General features: G+C 43.8%; 1 protein-coding gene across 1 annotated transcript; it reads left to right on the top strand.

The window, feature by feature from the left end:
- Nucleotides 1-15,002: 15,002 nt before the first annotated feature.
- Nucleotides 15,003-15,923, top strand: LOC140119774 (olfactory receptor 6N1-like). Its single transcript, XM_072139125.1, has one exon. It carries the CDS (start codon nt 15,003-15,005, stop codon nt 15,921-15,923), a length of 921 nt encoding a protein of 306 aa, XP_071995226.1.
- Nucleotides 15,924-19,862: the final 3,939 nt, after the last annotated feature.

The following is a 19,862-nucleotide window of genomic DNA, read 5'->3' as shown; positions in this document are numbered from 1 at the left end:
TGAAATAATTTAGATATATCGAACATTTGATGCTTCATTTTTCTTAATTTTTGCATTACAGGTTCATAGATGTTCATGCAAAATACTTTCCACTCCTTTCTCCAGGAAATATCCAAATTTCTGGAATGCACTACTGTGGACAATATCAAAATTTAGCAACTTTTTCACATGCACTCATTGGGGGTCATTTACTAAGGGCCCGATTCGCGTTTTCCCGACGTGTTACCCAAATACTTCCAATTTGCGCCGATTTTCCTTGAATTTCCCCCCGGTTTTTGGCGCATCGGCGCTGGCATGCACGCGACGGAAATGGGGGGGGGGGTTGGCCGAACGAAAACCCGACGGATTTAAAAAAAAAAATTGGTTGCACGCACCATACATACATGCACCAGGAAGAGATGAGTGAACTCCGACGCAACTCGGCGGACCTCGGCACAGCAGCGACACCTGATGGACATCGGGCGCAGGACCTTCATGAATCGCCGGAAGACCCGAACGCTCGTCCGAGAAGCCGCCGCTGGAACGCGAATGGACCGGGTAAGTAAATCTGCCCCATTGGGTCTGATGCCTCTGGGACTTGCCCAAGACTTCTTAGTAGATCCCTAGTACATTTACCATCATTGTGGTCGGTTGGCCTACACTGGATAACTCCAATGGAGCTGGGGTGTTCTTCTCTCATCTTTATATTAATTAGCGTTCCAGTGATAGAAGCAGTGGTGGTTCCTTGGTGGATGGGTTGTGATAGAGAACCATACATGAGCCAAAATTCAATCACAGGATTGGATGAAGATATGTCTGCTTCTATTTGGATTATCGGTGAAATGTGAGGTTCCATCAAATGCTACAGATGTAAATTCGTCCATTATAGACTTACTTTGTACAGAATTTTCTAGAACATCATAAAAGAACCCTGAGGAACTCATAAAGTCAATCAGTCACTTTTCAATAGATTTATGTACACTGCCTAAGATGAAGGTTGGTGGAACCTGTTGACTATGGCTGAACTAAGCCATATCAAGTGTGATGAAGAAAAAAGTGCCCCCACGCTCTACAGCAAAGGTCTGTTAAACTAGACCGTCCGACCATGACAGCTATTAAAGCAAAGAAGGATCAGACAAGCTACATTTTAATATGTTCCTTTGCTTCTTCATGTGTCTGACTACAGTTGACCCCCTTTCCCATTTTTTTGAACAAACATTAATAAAAGTTGTATGACCACCACAAATGTCACCCACCCTGGACATTCATTCGGTTGATTATCGTAGTTAATAACCATAAAAATAACATTAAATTGTTTTTTAATTATTCTAGAGAACCCATGGTCAGCAGTCATGGGGGTGGGGGGGGGGGGGGGGGCAGAAAAACAGAACAGGAGCCAGAAAAAAGTAAAAACCTAAGTAAGTGAGTTTAATCCAACTCCACCATTATTGTTGGCCAGGGGTTTTCCAGGAGAACTTCAAAGTATGGTTCCCTTTTATGCTACTGTAGTTGTGATAGATAATATGAATGGTTTCTGAGTGACTTTGGTGATCTTTTGTGTTATCTTTTTTTCTATATTTGAATATTATTTTTTATATTTTTATGTTTTGTATGTGAATGATTTGGGGGACATTTCCACTTTGTATGTTTATACTTAAAATATATAATATATGAATTTTTTTATATTTTTCAAGTGTGTATTTATGTTAATGTTGATGATTAAGGCTTACAGCCAAGGGAAAGGTCATCTGATCCCTCCGTGCCATAACAGCTCCGTGCCATAACACCTCTGTGGCACCATTAAGTTATCGCTCCGTGCCATAACACCTCTGCGGCGCCATCAGCTGATCCCTCCATGTCATAACACCTCTGTGGCACAATAAGCTGATCCCTCCATGCCATAACACCTCTGCGGCGCCATCAGCTGATCCTGCCATGCCATAACACCTCTGAGGCACCATTAAGTTATCGCTCCATGCCATAACATCTCTGTAGTGCCATCAGCTGATCCCTCCATGCCATAACATCTCTGTAGTGCCATCAGCTGATCCCTCCATGCCATAACATCTCTGTAGTGCCATCAGCTGATCCCTCCATGCCATAACATCTCTGTAGTGCCATCAGCTGATCATTCCATGCCATAACACCTCTGAGGCACCATCAGCTGAACCCTTCATGCCATACCTCTGCAGGGCCATCAGCTGTTCCCTCCATGCCATAACACCTCTGTGGCACAATAAGCTGATCCCTCCATGCCACAACACCTCTGTGGCGCCATCAGCTGATCCATTCATGCCATAACACCTCTACGACGCTATCAGCTGATCCCTCCATGCCATAACACATCTGTGGTGCCATCAGCTGATCCCTCCATGCCATAAAACCTCTGTGGCTGCATCAGCTGGTCCCTCCATGCCATAACACCTCTGTGGCACCACTAGCTGATCCCTCCATGCCATAACATCTCTGCAGGGCCATCAGCTGGTCCCTCCATGCCATACCACCTCTGTGGCACCCCTAGCTGATCCCACCAAGCCATAACACCTCTGCAGTGCCATCAGCTGATCCCTCCATGCCATAACACCTCTGCAGTGCCACCAGCTGATCCCTCCATGCTGCACCGCATTACTGTACAGACATCTTATATGAGACCATGTATAAATGATGTTTTTATGGATGTTGACCCGTGGAAATTTGATGGGATTTCAGACAACCACAATCTGTTATCGCGACTTATTGCATCTGGTGCTGCATCTTTTCTTCTATTATTAACAGGAGCCTTAAAACAGATGTGAAAAAGCAACCTATACAGGACAGATATGTCAGACTACACTGGGCTTCTCATTTCTAGAAAAAGTTAAACTTAAAAGTAAATAATGTCTTTATCTAAAAATCTAAAACATAAAACTTTTCACATTTTAAAGCAATTGTTGTTTGTTGTCTTGATGCTATTTCTATATGTCTTTCTTTTTATTCTTTGCATTTATTATTCATTTAGTTTATAGTAGATTTCAGTCTTGGCCAAGGTGCCTTGAGTTATCTTATCTGATGGATTCACCCTTATTTTTCATAAATCTCATTTTAACACTATAATTTTGCTTTATCTAGGCTTCTGTCTGTACCAGAGGGATAACTCCTCTGACCTCTAAAGATATTGGGGCAGATTTACTTACCTGGTCCATTCGCGATCCAGAGGCGTGTTCTCTGCGGTGGATTCGGGTCCGGCCGGGATTCATTAAGGCAGTTCCTAAAACGTCCACCAGGTGGCACTGCTGCGCTGAAGAGCATCGGAACGCATTCAAGTTCACCGACCTATTCCTAGTGAAGGTAAGTGCAAGCTTCGCGACACATTTTTTTTCCGAATCCGTCGGGTTTTCGTTCGGCCACGCCTCCGATTTCCGCCGCGTGCATGCCAGCGCCGATGCGCCACAATCCGATCGTGTGCGCCAAAATCCCAGGGCAATTCAGGGGAAATCGGAAATATTCAGGTAACACGTCGGGAAAACGTGAATCGGCCCCTTAGTAAATGACCCCCATTGAGATGACTCGGTCCATGGTATCCATGATGACTCGGGCAACCTGTTATGTACTCTAGTGGCCACAGTGATGACTGGTCAATGAGAGCTAGACAAAGTAATTCACTGACTGTGTCAATGACTCTACAGACGTTCAGTTTGTGTCTTTTTACTATTTGCTATTTTACTTCTTTTATCCTTAACATATTATGACTTGGGTATTTCCTGCTTGTAAATCTGCAGCTTCAGAGTTCAGAGGGTGTTTTCTACTTGTTAAGTTCTCAGCTCAGAATTCAGTGAATATTCCCTACCTGTTGAGCTGTAGGCTCAGGGTGTTCTATTCTTGTGGATCCGCAGGGTCAGTGGATCTGCAAGTGGTTTTCCTACTTGTTGAGCTGCAGATCTACAATTCAGTGGGTGTTTCTTGCTTATGCAACTGCAAATTCAGAGCTCATTGGGTATTTCTTGTTTGTGGAGCTGATGGTTCAGAATTCAGAGGATGTTTCCTACTTGTGCTAGTGCAGGTTCAGAGCTCAGTAAATGCTTCCCTGCTTGTGAAACTAAAGGTTTGGAGCTCAGTGGGCGTTTTCTACTTATAAAGCTGCTGGTTCAGAGTTCTATGATTGCTCCATGCTTGTGGAGCTACAGGCTAAGAGTTTATTGGGTGTTTGAAACTTTAGGAGCTGCATGTTGAGCGTCTAATATGTGTTTCCTACTTGTCGTGCTGTGGTGCTGCAGGCTCAAAGTTCAGTGGGTTTTTCCTGCTTGTGAAGATGCAGGTTCAGAGCTCAGTGGTTTCTCCTTTCTTTCATAGTGTCAGGTGTAGAGTTTAGTAAGTGTTTCCTGCTTGTGCTATTGCAAGTTCAGAGCATAGTAGGTGACCTTTGTTTGTGGTGCTTGAGACTCAGAGTTCAGTGGGTGTCACCAACTGGTGGAGCTGCAAGTTGAGAGCTCACTAGGTGTTTTCTACTATTAGAACCTGTAGGTTCAGAGGTCAGAGAGTGTTTACTCTTGTAAAGTAGAATGGTCAGAGAAAATTAGATTTACTACCTGTTGAGCTGAAAATCAACATTTCAGTGGGTGTTTTCTATCTTGTGAAGCTAAAAGCTCTGAGTTTAGTGGGTATTTCATGCTTGTGAATCTGCAGGTTCAGAGCTCAGTGGGTGTTCCCTGGTTTTATAACTGCTGGTTTATAGCTCAATGACCGCTACCTGCTTGGGTCACTGCAGATTTATAGCTCAATGGTTGCTCTCTGCTTGTAGAGCTGCAGATTTAGAGATCAGTTGTTGCTACTTGTTTGTAGGGCAGCAAAGAAAGCGCTCATTTGGTACTTGGTGTGAACCTTTTCTTACCTCTTTTTCTTCCTTTGTCTTAGCTTTTCCCCATTCCGTCCTAGTATCCCAATAAAAATTGTAACAATAACAACAAGAAGTCTAATAGACCAATTGTGTATTCATTTTTTGGAGTCTTTAATTGTTTTTCTATACAACTGTAAGAGATATTAATAGTTTTTTTGAAGAAATTGTTTTAATGCCTCATAATTCATTAATTCTAGGTATGATCTCATTGTAATTACTTCCTTTGTTTTGAACACATTACACAGTAAGTCCCATGTGACTTTTCATTAGAAGTGATCCTAATAATGAATCCCATAGGAGCGCTGCAAACTCTGGACTGTCCCTATATAAGATCCACCATGAAGAGGCCATGTAGTGAGCGGTGGAGGAGGAGGCAGATCCTACTGCTGCCTCATTACTTACTGTCTATACCCTGTACTGGTGTAACACGGCATGCTATGGGAAGTTCTTTACAAAATGTAAGTACCAGTGCTAGTGCCGAGGTTTCATGTACCTCATACCCCTTTCCTTTATACCAGGGCACATCTCATGAAACGGTGCCCATATATACAGGATAGGAGTAGTAGTAGTGTGCTGTGCCCATATATACAGGATAGGAGTAGTAGTACTGTGCTGTGTCCATATATACAGGATAGGAGTAGTAGTACTGTGCTGTGCCCATATATACAGGATAGGAGTAGTAGTACTGTGCTGTGCCCATATATACAGGATAGGAGTAGTAGTACTGTGCTGTGCCCATATATACAGGATAGGAGTAGTAGTACTGTGCTGTGCCCATATATACAGGATAGGAGTAGTAGTACTGTGCTGTGTCCATATATACAGGATAGGAGTAGTAGTAGTGTGCTGTGACCATATATACAGGATAGGAGTAGTAGTAGTGTGTTGTGCCCATATATACAGGATAGGAGTAGTAGTACTGTGCTGTGCCCATAAATAAAGGATAGGAGTAGTAGTACTACACTGTGCCCATATATACAGGATAGGAGTAGTAGTACTGTGCTATGCCCATATATACAGGATAGGAGCAGTAGTACTGTGCTGTGCCCATATATACAGGATAGGAGCAGTAGTACTGTGCTGTGCCCATATATACAGGATAGGAGTAGTAGTACTGTGCTGTGCCCATAAATAAAGGATAGGAGTAGTAGTACTGTGCTGTGCCCATATATACAGGATAGGAGTAGTAGTACTGTGCTTTGCCCATAAATAAAGGATAGGAGTAGTAGTACTGTGCTGTGCCCATATATACAGGATAGGGGTAGTAGTACTGTGCTGTGCCCATATATACAGGATAGGAGTTTTAGTGCTTTGCTCTGCCCCTATATGTAGGATAGGAGGATAGGAGTAGCAGTACTGTGCTTATATATATATAGGACAGGAGTGGTAGTTCTGTGCTGTATCCATATATACAGGATAGGAGCAGTAGTACTGTGCTGTGCCCATATATACAGGATAGGAGTAGTATTGATGTACTGTGTTTATATATACATGATAGGAGTAGTAGTACTGTGCTTTGCCCATATATACAGGATAGGAGTAGTAGTACTACACTGTGCCCATATATACAGGACAGGAGTAGTAGTACTGTACTGTGCCATATATACAGGATAGGAGTAGTAGTACTGTGCTGTGCCCATATATATACGGGATAGGAGTAGTAGTACTGTGCTGTGCCCATATATACGGGATAGGAGTAGTAGTACTGTGCTGTGTCCATATATACAGGATAGGAGTAGTAGTACTGTGCTGTGCACATATATACAGGATAGGAGTAGTAGTACTGTGCCCATATATACAGGATAGGAGTAGTAGTACTGTGCTGTGCACATATATACAGGATAGGAGTAGTAGTACTGTGCCCATATATACAGGATAGGAGTAGTATTGATGTACTGTGTTTATATATACATGATAGGAGTAGTAGTACTGTGCTGTGCCCATATATACAGGATAGGAGTAGTAGTACTGTGCTGTGCCCATATATACGGGATAGGAGTAGTAGTACTGTGCTGTATCCATATATACAGGATAGGAGTAGTAGTACTGTGCTGTGCCCATATATACGGGATAGGAGTAGTAGTACTGTGCTGTGCCCATATATACGGGATAGGAGTAGTAGTACTGTGCTGTGTCCATATATACAGAATAGGAGTAGTAGTACTGTGCTGTGCACATATATACAGGATAGGAGTAGTAGTACTGTGCCCATATATACGGGATAGGAGTAGTAGTACTGTGCTGTATCCATATATACAGGATAGGAGTAGTAGTACTGTGCTGTGCCCATATATACGGGATAGGAGTAGTAGTACTGTGCTGTGCACATATATACAGGATAGGAGTAGTAGTACTGTGTCCATATATACATGATAGGAGTAGTAGTACTGTGCTGTGCCCATATATACAGGATAGGAGTAGTAGTACTGTACTGTGCCCATATATACAGGATAGGAGTAGTAGTACTGTGCTGAGCCCATATACACAGGATAGGAGTAGTAGTACTGTATTGTGCCCATATATACAGGATAGGAGTAGTAGTACTGTGCTGAGCCCATATAGACAGGATAGGAGTAGTAGTACTGTGCTTATATATAAAGGATAGGAGTAGTAGTACTACACTGTGCCCATATATACAGGACAGGAGTAGTAGTACTGTACTGTGCCCATATATACAGAATAGGAGTAGTAGTACTGTGCTTATATATAAAGGATAGGAGTAGTAGTACTACACTGTGCCCATATATACAGGACAAGAGTAGTAGTACTGTACTGTGCCATATATACAGGATAGGAGAAGTAGTACTGTGCTTATATATAAAGGATAGGAGTAGTAGTACTACACTGTGCCCATATATACAGCATAGGAGTAGTAGTACTGTACTTTGCCCATATATACAGGATAGGAGTAGTAGTACTGTGCTGAGCCCATATATACAGGATAGGAGTAGTAGTACTGTGCTGTGCATATATATATATACAGGATAGGAGTAGTAGTACTGTACTTTGCCCATATATACAGCATAGGAGTAGTAGTACTGTACTTTGCCCATATATACAGCATAGGAGTAGTAGTACTGTACTTTGCCCATATATACAGGATAGGAGTAGTAGTACTGTGCTATGCAGACAGAGTTGAAGTTATGACAGACAGGGGCACATACTGCAATTGGCTTTGGTCCACAATTCCCCCCATGATTAAAATATTCCTAGGGAGAAAAGAGGCCTGAATGACAAGTACCGGGACCCCTATAACTATTGTCTGACTCATGTGTGATAAACGGCAACCCTTATGCAAATAAAAAGAGACGGAAGCTGCTGGGAGTAATAGTAAGTATTATTCACTTACCTTATTACCATTGGTTAAGGTACATTTCTACAATGTAGCGCTGATGCCTTTGATCATTAGACACGGGGGGCTGTCAGAGGCTGCAGGAAATAATAGGAAGTTTCTCTTTCCTGCTGATGCTCCTGGATGTGAGAGGAAAGACCCTGGGACAGACTCAGGCTTCTGGAGATAGGAAGTGGTTTTTTTAGCGGAACATAATACATTTTCTATCACACCCCAAGTGCTTTACTCACATCACAAAGGCCAATGTTTCTCTAGAAAATCAAAGGTTTCTGAAGATAATAGTAAGTTTTGTATCTCACCCCAAGTGCTATAGTCACATCATACAGGTCAGTGCTTTTCTAGAACGTCAATCGTTACTGAATATGATAGTAAGTTTTGTATCTTACCTCAAGTCCTTTATTCACATCATATAGGTCAGTTCCTATCTAGAAACTTAAAGGTTGCTGAAGATAATAGTAAGTTTTCTATCATACCCAAAGTGCATTATTCTCATTTAAAAGGTCTTGAGTTCTCTATGAATGGCAGAGGTTGCTGAGGATCATGGTAGGCTTTCTATCTTACCCCAAGGGCTTTATTCACATTAAACAGGTCAATACTTTTCTAGAATGCCTTTTTGCTTCCTCTGAGTACTGTAGCAGTGGAAAGTCTGCTGGAAATAATTATGTTTAATATTTCACCACAACTTCTTAATTCACATTGGTCCAGGTAGGTACTTTTCTGTATTGTTCAATAGAATCCTGCTAATATGTCTGAGAAGAGACACACAATTACAGCAGATGCTGCTGCAGCTAATATGAAGTTACTATCTTACCCCAAATGCTTTAGTCACATCAGTATGGGTCAATAACCTCTCAATATTGCCCTACATGAGAACAGAGGTTTTGGTGCAGACAGAGACTGCTGGAGCTATCACAAAGTTATTATCTCCCCTAGATGCAATACTAAAATCGGTACACACCAGTAATTATCTATATGCACTATAGAGCCCTGCATATGCTACAGACAGAGCATGCTGGTGCTAAAAGTAAGTTTCTATTGTTTCACATGTACAGGTTAGTACTTCTCTGTAATGTCCCATATAACCCTTGCTTTATTTACATCCTAATTTCCTTCTTTTCTATATACAGTGTATGGGAGACATCATACTAGCAGGTCTCCAGCCACAGAAAATTAGAAGCAGAAGGGAAAAATGCTGAATAATAAGAGACATGTCAAGTATTGGCCACAGATAGAAACCAGGGGCGTAGCTAGCTCAAAAGATCTGAGGATCATGACTCGGATCTTTTAGCTTGAACCCCAGATCTCCCCAGGTCAGCAGGACATCTGTCCCGCTGGTGGGCATTCCTCAGGATACTGATCATGATGAGAATGTGTGCATTACTTTCCCCTGCAGGTCCTAGCCTCGGGGAGAATAATTATTCTCCCGGAGGTTGCAGGACCTGTGATGATGTCATGATCACATGACCAGCAAGGGAAAGTAATGCACAGAGCTGCACAAGTGATGTGAGGAGGATACATAATAGCAGCTAAGGGAAGGGGGAGAACATGGGGGGCTGTGTGAGGACATTACTTACTGGGGTTCTGTGTGGGCACATTACTTACTGGAGTCCTGTGTGGGGACATTACTGGGGGGCTGTGTGGGCACATTACTCATACCTCCCAACCGTCCCATTTTGGGCGGGACAGTCCCGTTTTTTAACCCTTGTCCCGCCTGCACGGGCCATTAAGTGAAAGTCCCGGTTATTTCTGCGCTGTCATGGATTTTTCCGTCTTGTCCCGCCCCCGAGTCCCGCCTCCATCCTGCTCAGGATACAGAGAAGCCAGGGGGCGGGGTGCAGTGTCCTCCTCCTCTCCAGCTTCCGGGCTGTCTGCTGCAGAGCCGGCACCTCCCCCATCCCCTCCCCTGGGAGGCAGAGCCCTCCCTGTCCTCAGGCTGCCACTGGCACAGGATGCAGGCACATGGATGGATGGATGGAGCAGTGCAGAGTGTCATATTCTCTGCACTGCCCCTGCACAGGAGCCCCAGGGGATCAGCCTCCGTGCAGGCAGGAGCTCTCCAGCTCTGCTACATCATCCCCTCCGTGCAGGCAGGAGCTCTCCAGCCCTGCTACATCAATAGCTCCCTGCCCCCACCTCCTCCTGCTCTTCACTGAAGTTCGTCTGATGAAGCAGAGCCGAGTGTGTGCAGCTGCTGCAGTGTGATAACAGGTACTCTACAGGGACTGCAGGCAGCAGCTAAAGGGTTAAACACTTCACTTTCCTCCATAGACCCCCTGCCCCCATCCCTAATCCCCCCAGTGCCCTTCTATTCTGCTTTTATTGTACCATATACTTAATCCCTTAACCCCTTAAGGACGCAGGGTTTTTCCTCTCATTTCTCGCTCTCCAACTTCAAAAATCCATAACTTTTTAATTTTTCCGTGTACAGACCTGTGTGAGGGCTTATTTTGTGCGTAACAAATTTTACTTTCCCGTAATTGCAAAAAATTCCAAATGTGGAAAAATTGAAAAAAAAAACGCACGTGCATCACGTTCTTGTGGGCTCAGTTTTTTCGACTTTGACTCTGCACTCAAAATAACACCTCAGCTTTATTCTTTGGTTCGGTGCGATCGCGGTGATACCAGATTTATATAGGTTTTATTGTGTTTTAATACATTTTCAAAAATTAAACGAATGTGTACAAAAAAGAAAAAAAAAATTTTGCCATCTTCTGACGCTAATAACTTTTTCATACTTTGGTGCACGGAGCTGGGGGAGGGGTCATATTTTTTGCGAAATAAGGCAACGTTTTCATTGCTACCATTTTGAGGTCTGTGCGACATTTTGATCATTTTTTATTTCATTTTTTATGTTATGTAAAAAGGTGTAAAAGTCGCATTTCGGACATTTGGACGCCATTTCCCGCCTCGGAGGTCACCGCCGCCTGTAACCGTTTTTATATTTTGATAGATCGGGCATTTGGGGACGCGGCGATACCTAATATGTTTGTGATTTTTACTGTTTATTATGTTTTATATCAGTTCTAGGGAAAGGGGGGTGATTTGAATTTTTAATATTTCATTACTTTTTTTTATTTTTTAAACTTTTTTTTTTCTTTTTTTTTCACTATTTCTTAGACCATCTAGGGTACATTAACCCTAGATGGTCAGATCGCTCCTACCATATACTGCAATACTTCTGGCTCAATGTAACTAATCTGCAGAAGCCATGTAGCCTCGTGTCAAAAGAAGACCCGAGGCTACCACGGCAACCGATCGCCTCCCCCCGATGACGTTTGGGGGCACGGCGATCGTAAAAAAGATGGCTGCGCCCGCGCACCGCCGTCTTTTAAACGCCACCGGCGACTTTGCCGGCGACAATGACCGACCACGGTTATTAGCGGTGGGGGTTTTCTGCAACATGCAAAACCCCCCACCTTGTATGAAGAGGACTCAGCCCGTGAGCCCTCTTCATACACTCCTTATACCTCTGCGCCGTAGAGCTACGGGGTTAAAGGGGTTTTCCCACAAATACAAGTTAGGCCCTATCCATAGGACAGGGCTTAACCTGCTGATGTGTGGGGGTTTCAGTGATGTGACCCCCACAGATCATGACAACGAGGGGTCTGTTGGGGTCCACATAAGGTACATGTCATCGCTCTATGACAGTAATGGAGCAGAATGGTCATACACGGCCGTCTGCTCCATTACTCTGACGGAGCGACGAGGGGTCCGATGGAGGTATGTAGGATCCCTCGTTTTCATGATCTGTGGGGATCTCATCACTGATCAGCAAGTTAGGCCCTATCCTGTGGATAGGAACTAATTTGTATTTGCAGGAAAACCCCTATAAGGACTTGGCCCTTTTTAATTTTTGCGTTTCCATATTTCACTCCCCACTTTCAAAAATCAATAACTTTTTTATTTCTCCACGTACAGAGCTGTGTGCGGCCTGTTTCTGCGTAACAAATTATACTTCCTAGTGACAGTATTAAATATTCCAGGCCCTGTACTGGGAAGTGGGAAGGAAAATATCAAATGTGGTTTTTAAGGCTTTCACTGCGCGCTCCATAGGACCCCTCCCCTTTACTGCGCTCCATAGGACCCCTCCCCTTTACTGCGAGCATGTCCCCCCCTAAACAACAAGCATGTCCCCCCCTGACCCCTAGACAACGAGCATGTCCCCCCCCCTAGACAACGAGCATTCCCCCCCCCCTAGACAACGAGCATGTCTCCCCCCGACCCCTAGACAACGAGCATGTCCCCCCCCCTAGACAACGAGCATCCCCCCCCCCCCTAGACAACGAGCATGTCTACCCCCGACTACCTAGACAACGAGCATGTCTACCCCTGACCCCTAGACAATGAGCATGTCCTCCCCTGTGGCTGCGTGCCCTTTTTTGTGTGTAGGTTTTTTTTATTTTTGTCTTCCAGGACCGTGCCTGCTGTGGACTGCTTCGGATTCGAAGGATTACGTCGATGACCGACATTTCTAACAAATAAAATGGTCAACGAGGGTGTGTCTGCATTTTTTGTCCAATAAAATTTTCTGAAAACGGTGTGATTATTTATTTTTTTGCGACACTCTTCATAGTTTGCCATAGTAGTGGTGCCGGCTACATGACGGTGCTCATTACTAAGGGCTGGCCTTAGTGTTTGCCTTAATTTTTTTGGCAAATTCACACTAACGCCCATACCATTACCCCGGTACCCACCGCCACCAGGGGTGCCGGGAAGAGCCGGGTACAAACCAGTACAAAACAGCCTTGGAGCCCCCTTTAAAGGGGGAACCCCACGCATATTTTTGTCAAAAATTTGAAGAAAAAACGGCATGGGGTACCCCCTATTTTTCAAATCAGCCAGCTACAAAAAAGCAGCAGCAGCCGCCATTACTGAGCTGGGATAGGCCACTGTTAGGGGGCTATTCCAGCGCAACAATAACAGCCTGCGGCCACCCCACTACATGACCATCTATAGACGGTCAGGTACTGGTTTGTACCCGGCTCTTCCCGGCACCCCTGGTGGCGGTGGGTACCGGGGTAATGGTATGGGCGTTAGTGTGAATTTGCCCAAAAAATTAAGGCAAACACTAAGGCCAGCCCTTAGTAATGAGCACCGTCATGTAGCCGGCACCACTACTACGGCAAACTATGAAGAGTGTCGCAAAAAAATAAATAATCACACCGTTTTCAGAAAATTTTATTGGACAAAAAACGCAGACACACCCTCGTTGACCATTTTATTTGTTAGAAATGTCGGTCATCGACGTAATCCTTCGAATCTGAAGCAGTCCACAGCAGGCACGGTCCTGGAAGACAAAAATAAAAAAAACCTACACACAAAAAAGGGCACGCAGCCACAGGGGAGGACATGCTCATTGTCTAGGGGTCAGGGGTAGACATGCTCGTTGTCTAGGGGTCGGGGGTAGACATGCTCGTTGTCTAGGGGGGGACATGCTCGTTGTCTGGGGGGGCATGCTCGTTGTCTGGGGGGGGACATGCTCGTTGTCTGGGGGGGAACATGCTCGTTGTCTGGGGGGGGACATGCTCGTTGTCTAGGGGGGGGACATGCTCGTTGTCTAGGGGGAGTGGAATATGCCCCCCAATTAAATACATAAATATACATTGGTGCCAGTGGATGCGTTGGAGGTATGAGCAGTGGCGTGGCCAGGGGGTGTGGTTAGGGAGTGTGGTTAGGGGGCGTGGCTAGGGTGTGGCTTCTGTGGGTAAAAAAATCGCCGCGGCGCGCTTCGCGCGCTGCCATTTTGTCCCTCTTTCTCCTCCACAAAAGTTGGGAGGTATGACATTACTTACAGGGGGGCTTTGTGGGCACATTACTTACTGAGGGCGGTGTGGGGACATTACTGGGGGGCTGTGTGGGCACATTACTCACTGGGGGGCTGTGTGGGCACATTACTCACTGGGGGGCTGTGTGGGCAAATTACTTACTGGGGGCTCTGCGGGGGACATTACTGGGGCGCTGTGCCGTAAACATTACTGGGGGGATATGTAGGGGACATTACTGGGAGGCTGTGTGGGGGACATTACTGGGGGTAGCTGTGTGGGGGACATTCCTGGAGGTAGCTGTGTGGGGAAATTACTGGGGGGCTGTGTGGGGCACATTTCTTGGGGCATGTTCACACATGGCACTAGGACAGACCTCGGTTTGATCTCATTTGCGTTTCCAGTAATACACATGTCATCGGTAATGAGCTCCTGGTTTTGTTTACAATCACGACAAACGTGTGAACGCAGCCTTACAGTATTTGGGGGAGATTGTTAGGGGCAGCAGCAGGATAACACTGCCAGGGAACCAAGATGTAGGGACAATGAAGAACATAAGATGTGGTGATGCCTAATGAAGAAGATGGAGGATGTATCACCTACAGGCACTGGATGCAACCAGTAGGGATTTCTCCTTACAGGGGTTTCTGTAGCTTTAAATACCCTCAGTTGTTATTGGCACAACCACATGTGAGGGGGTTATGATCATGGGTGGACGTTACTTATAGTGTGATACACATGCATTGGGGCCCGTGCCCCAGATCTTTTATCACCCTAGCAACGTCCCTGATGGTGACGAATTCTGAAAACTAATTTGAAATTAACTTGATACATTATATACAAAATATCCATATACAGATACAAGATTCAGGAATGACTTAGAGCATCTCCTTTCCCTATGGTTTTTTTTTTGCGTGTAGACTTTAAGGCAGGACTTGATAAACATTTTTTTCATTGTTCCATGCAAATATATAATGATTTCTCAAATTTCCAGGTGAAGGCACAAACTATTATCTTTACCAATGACTCCTCTGACATGGTCTCCGAGTTCATCATCTTGGGATTTCCGAGCCTCCAAGGTTTCCATGTCCTGTTATTTCTTGTATTTTTTTTCATCTATATTTTCACCATCTCTGGGAATGGCCTTATATTCATCCTCGTTACCTTGGAACAAAGGCTCCACACTCCAATGTACTTCTTTGTCAGTAACTTATCTCTTCTGGACTTCACATCCACCACCGTGACCATCCCCAAGATGCTCGGCAAGTTTTCCATGCAGCTTGATAGAATTTCCTTTTCCGGCTGTTTCCTACAGATGTATCTGTTTGTGTCACTGAATGCTGTTGAATGTTACCTCTTATCTGTCATGGCTTATGATAGATATGTGGCCATCTGTTCTCCGCTCCACTACCATAGCATCATGTCCAGGCAGTTATATATTGGCTTGGCTTTGGCGTCATGGATTTTAGGGTTCGCCTCCCCAATTGCCATGATAATTCTAGCTCTCAAATTACCTTATTGTGGGCCAAATGTCATCCATCATTATTATTGTGATCACCCACCCATCCTTCAGTTGGCTTGTGCCGACACCTCCCTTAACGTCATGGTTGGTTCCACACTTAGCGCCATTGTGCTCCTCATCTGCTTCAGTGTAATTGTGATTTCATATGTGAGAATAATCCAGTCCATTCTTCTCATAACTACGTTTGATGGACGCAGGAAGACCTTCTCCACCTGTGCCTCCCACATTGTGGTGGTGAACATGTACTTCTTGCCTCTGGTCTTCATGTATATTCGTCCAAAGCCTTCCTACTCCTCGGACATTGACTCGTTGGTGGCCATGTTATACACAGTGTTGACCCCCATGCTGAATCCCATTGTATACAGTCTGAGAAATAAAGACATAAAGGAATCCATGAAAAAACATCTATGGGGGATTAAGGATAATTCTCGATGAAAGAATACAAGTGGCCATACTATTGAGGACATAAGATGTTACAGGACAATATGATCATGAATAATCATGAAAAACAAAAAACAGCAACAGAGGATGGCGCCTTGGGGGATATTGTCTGACAAGTGGAAACAATCCCAACCCCCTGATATGGGGGTGCTCACCTGATGCCACTTGGTGAAATACCTACCCAATGCCCGCACTAAGAAAAAACAATACACCACAAAGGGGCAAGTGAAACTCACAGTGAGAAAGCAAAAAAATAAAAATGTGGGCACTAGACTGGGGCTAACAACACAGGAGTATCAACATCAAGAAAACATTGATTCAACTTAATTCAAGTTACTGTATGGATACAATGGGGGACATTAATCATAGTGGGTCTCAGGTTCGCCAGGTTTTTTTCTTTTTTTTGAATGTTCAGGGCTTCATCTTTGCACATAAAGTAACTTTTTGTACAATGTCCGGACTACATTGTGTTGTAACTGCAGAGACTAAAAGTTACAGATATGTTTAAAAAAAAATCAATAACTGTGCCCAAAAATTGGGCAAAAAACCCAGCGAAAACAGTTAAAAATACCATGATCAATTTCCCCCAATATGTCCATATTGACGCTTTTTGGGTTAAACCCTTTCCTCGAATACAGCACTTTCTAGCCGTGAAGGTTAATTTTTATTTTCTGATTGGAGCTGTTGTTCATGCACAAAATTAAATAAGTGAACCCCTCTTTGAAGTTTCTAATCATTTTTTTTTTAATTATAGAAATTATTACACTTTAATTGAAAGTGAAGAGCGGCCAAGTGCTTATTGGATTGTTCTGGACTCAATGGAAGTGCCGTCTATAATTCAACATTATGCTATAAGTTACTCTGTGATATTCCCCGGAGAGCCGAGTCTGGAGCAGCGATGTGTGAAGAAGAGGATTACTGGACATTGGGGGTCATTTACTAAGGGCCCGATTCGCGTTTTCCCGACGTGTTACCCGAATATTTCCGATCTGTGGCGATTTTACCTGAATTGCCCCGGGATTTTGGCGCACGCGATCGGATTGTGGCGCATCGGCGCTGGCATGCACGCGACGGAAATCGGGGGGCGTGGCCGAAACGAAAACCCGACGGATTCGGAAAAAACGCCGCATTTAAAAAAGAAAAATGTGTTGCGGAGCTTGCACTTACCTTCATCCAGGAATAGGCCGGTGTACTCGAGTGTGTTCCGATGCTCTTCAGCGCAGCAGCGCCACCTGGTGGACGTCGGAGGAACTGCCTTAATGAATCCCGGCCGGACCCGAATCCAGTGCAGAGAACGCGCCGCTGGATCGCGAACGGACCGGGTAAGTAAATCTGCCCTATTATGTTTATGTGACTGTTCTGTTCGACTTAAAGGGACATTTCAATCAAAAGATTATTATTATTATTATTATTATATTATTCATTGAGTCTTTTTTTATTGTTTTGTCACATGTTTTTATCTAAAGTGAATAAAAAAGTGTAGTGTCTCATAATGAGGGTGTAGGGTTATCTACAATTGTCTGGTGATGTCATGGTGTCTAGGGCCATCTGGGCAAAGCTGGTGATGTACCAGAGGGAGGTTGTAATCCAGCTCACCCGTAACGCTCGGTGTATAACCAACTCTACTCTTCATGAGGTGCAGGAATCGATCCGAAGCCCTCAGATACACAGCAAGATAAAGGATCGCGATTCAACCCAACACGGGGGACACGAAAAAACTCTCTATATCTGTCACTTCTATCTTGCTCCATATTATGGGCGAAGTCTAAAAGACTTCTAGATATTTCAAGGCTCTCTCATATATATGATCTATGGTCGTGTGATTTGGAGCACCATCCATTGGACTACTTATCAAAGAGGTTTTTTTTTTTAAATATGGGGTATGTCTTACTTGTAGACACCAATAGCTACCTTAATTTTAAAAGCAATCACCACAAGAAATGGTTAAACAATATACCTTATAGCCAATTTCTAAGAATTAGGAAAAATTGCTCTAATGATACCACTTTCAAGAAACAAGCAGAAATTATAAAAATGAGATTCATCGAAAAAGGCTATCCGAAAGAACTAATAAAGGACGCCTTAAACCGAGCCAGTCAATACTCACAAACAGAATGCTTAAAACCCCTCGGTAAAGATAAAAAGAATGAAAAAAGGAAGAACAAGAATAGGGACTCAGCGATCCGTTTCATCACAACATATACAAAAAATCGCAAAGAAATAGAAGCGGTTTTTAAAAAACATTGGCATATTTTACGCAATGATCCATATCTACAAAAGAGCATTTCGGAGAAACCAATATTCACATACAGGAGAGCCATAACACTAAAGCAAAAACTGGCTCCCAGTATACCGAAACAATTGAAAAAACAAACCTATACGGATAACTCAGTGAAAAAAGTTATGAAAGGCGATAGTAAGAACTGCCAATGTTGTAAGGTTATTAATCACGGCACTTCTACGTTCGGCTCCAGCAATTCTGAAGAAAAATTCCACATTAAAACCAGTGTGACCTGCCAATCCCGCTATGTAATTTACTTAATCGAGTGCCAGTGTGGATTACAGTATGTGGGAAGAACCATTCAACCCCTTCACTGCCGTCTCAACCAACACAGGTTCAATATCCAACACAAAAACAATAAGCATAGCTTATCTAGACATATGGAAATCCAACACAAAAATGACATTAACCTCTTCACGCTCAGCGTCCGATATATCGGACGCTGAGCTCAATGACTTAGCGCTCAGCGTCCGATATATCGGACGCTGAGCTGATGCCGGTTCAGCTCAAGATCTGAGCCGAACCGGCATCGGGAAAGACGGGGTGCCGGCTGTGACTGATAGCCGGCACCCCAGTGTAACACCCGCGATTGGAGTTGTCTCCGATCGCGGGTGCTTAACCCGTTAAATGCCGCGGTCAGCGCGACCGCGGCATCTAACATGTATCTGGGGGGTCTTTCCCCCACGATCGCCCCCCCCGAACCGTTTTCGGGGTGCGCCGATCGTTGCTATAGTAACTCTGGGGTCCGATCTGGACCCCAGAGTTACCTGCAAGAATTGCCAGTAAGATGGCGTCTGTGACGTCATCTTACTGGCACAGTGCCAGCCTATGCAAATGTATAGGCTGACACTGATAATACTCTGCAATACATGAGTATTGCAGAATATTATCATGAAGAAGCAATCAGATGATTGCTTCTTCATGTCCCATGGTATAAAAGTGAAAAAGTAAAAAAAAAAGTTATTCAATAAAAAAATAAAGTCATAAATCACTAAAAATGCCCCAAAACCCCAAAACATATAAAGAGACATATAACTCAAAAAAAAGTCTAAATCATAAGACAAACCCCACATATATAGTATCACCACGTCCGTAACAACCCGTAGAATAAAAGTAAATCATTATTGAACCCCCACGATAAACGCCGTAAAAAATTATGATTTTTACCTTTTCAATCCCACAAAAAATGCTATAAAATGTGATCAGAAAACCATATGTACTGCGACATGATACTGGTGCAAAGTACAACATGTCCCGCAAAAAACAAGCCATCAACCAGCTCTGTAGCCAAAAAAGTAACAATGTTATGCCACTTGGAAGACGGCAATACATAAATGATAGATTTTTCCCCACATTAGGGTTTTGTTTGACAAATTTAGTAAAACGTAAGAAAATATATTCATGTCTGGTCTCCCCGTAATCGTATCAACCCATAGAATAAAGATAATATGATTATTAGGCTATACGGTGAACACCAAAAAAAAAAGAAGTAAAAAATCCAGTACAGAATTGATGCTTTTCTACTCCTGTCCTCAAAAAAAGTTCCTAAATTTTCAACAATAGGTGATACCAACCCCAAAATGGTAACACTGGAAAAAGCATCTCATCCCGCAAAAAAAATGGCATCACATGGCCCAAATAACGAAAAAGCG

This window comes from Engystomops pustulosus, chromosome 2 (assembly GCF_040894005.1).
Source record: "Engystomops pustulosus chromosome 2, aEngPut4.maternal, whole genome shotgun sequence".
In the NCBI taxonomy this organism is placed as follows: domain Eukaryota; kingdom Metazoa; phylum Chordata; class Amphibia; order Anura; family Leptodactylidae; genus Engystomops; species Engystomops pustulosus.
Note: the sequence above shows the minus strand (reverse complement) of the source record. Positions and strands in the feature narration are given on the sequence as shown.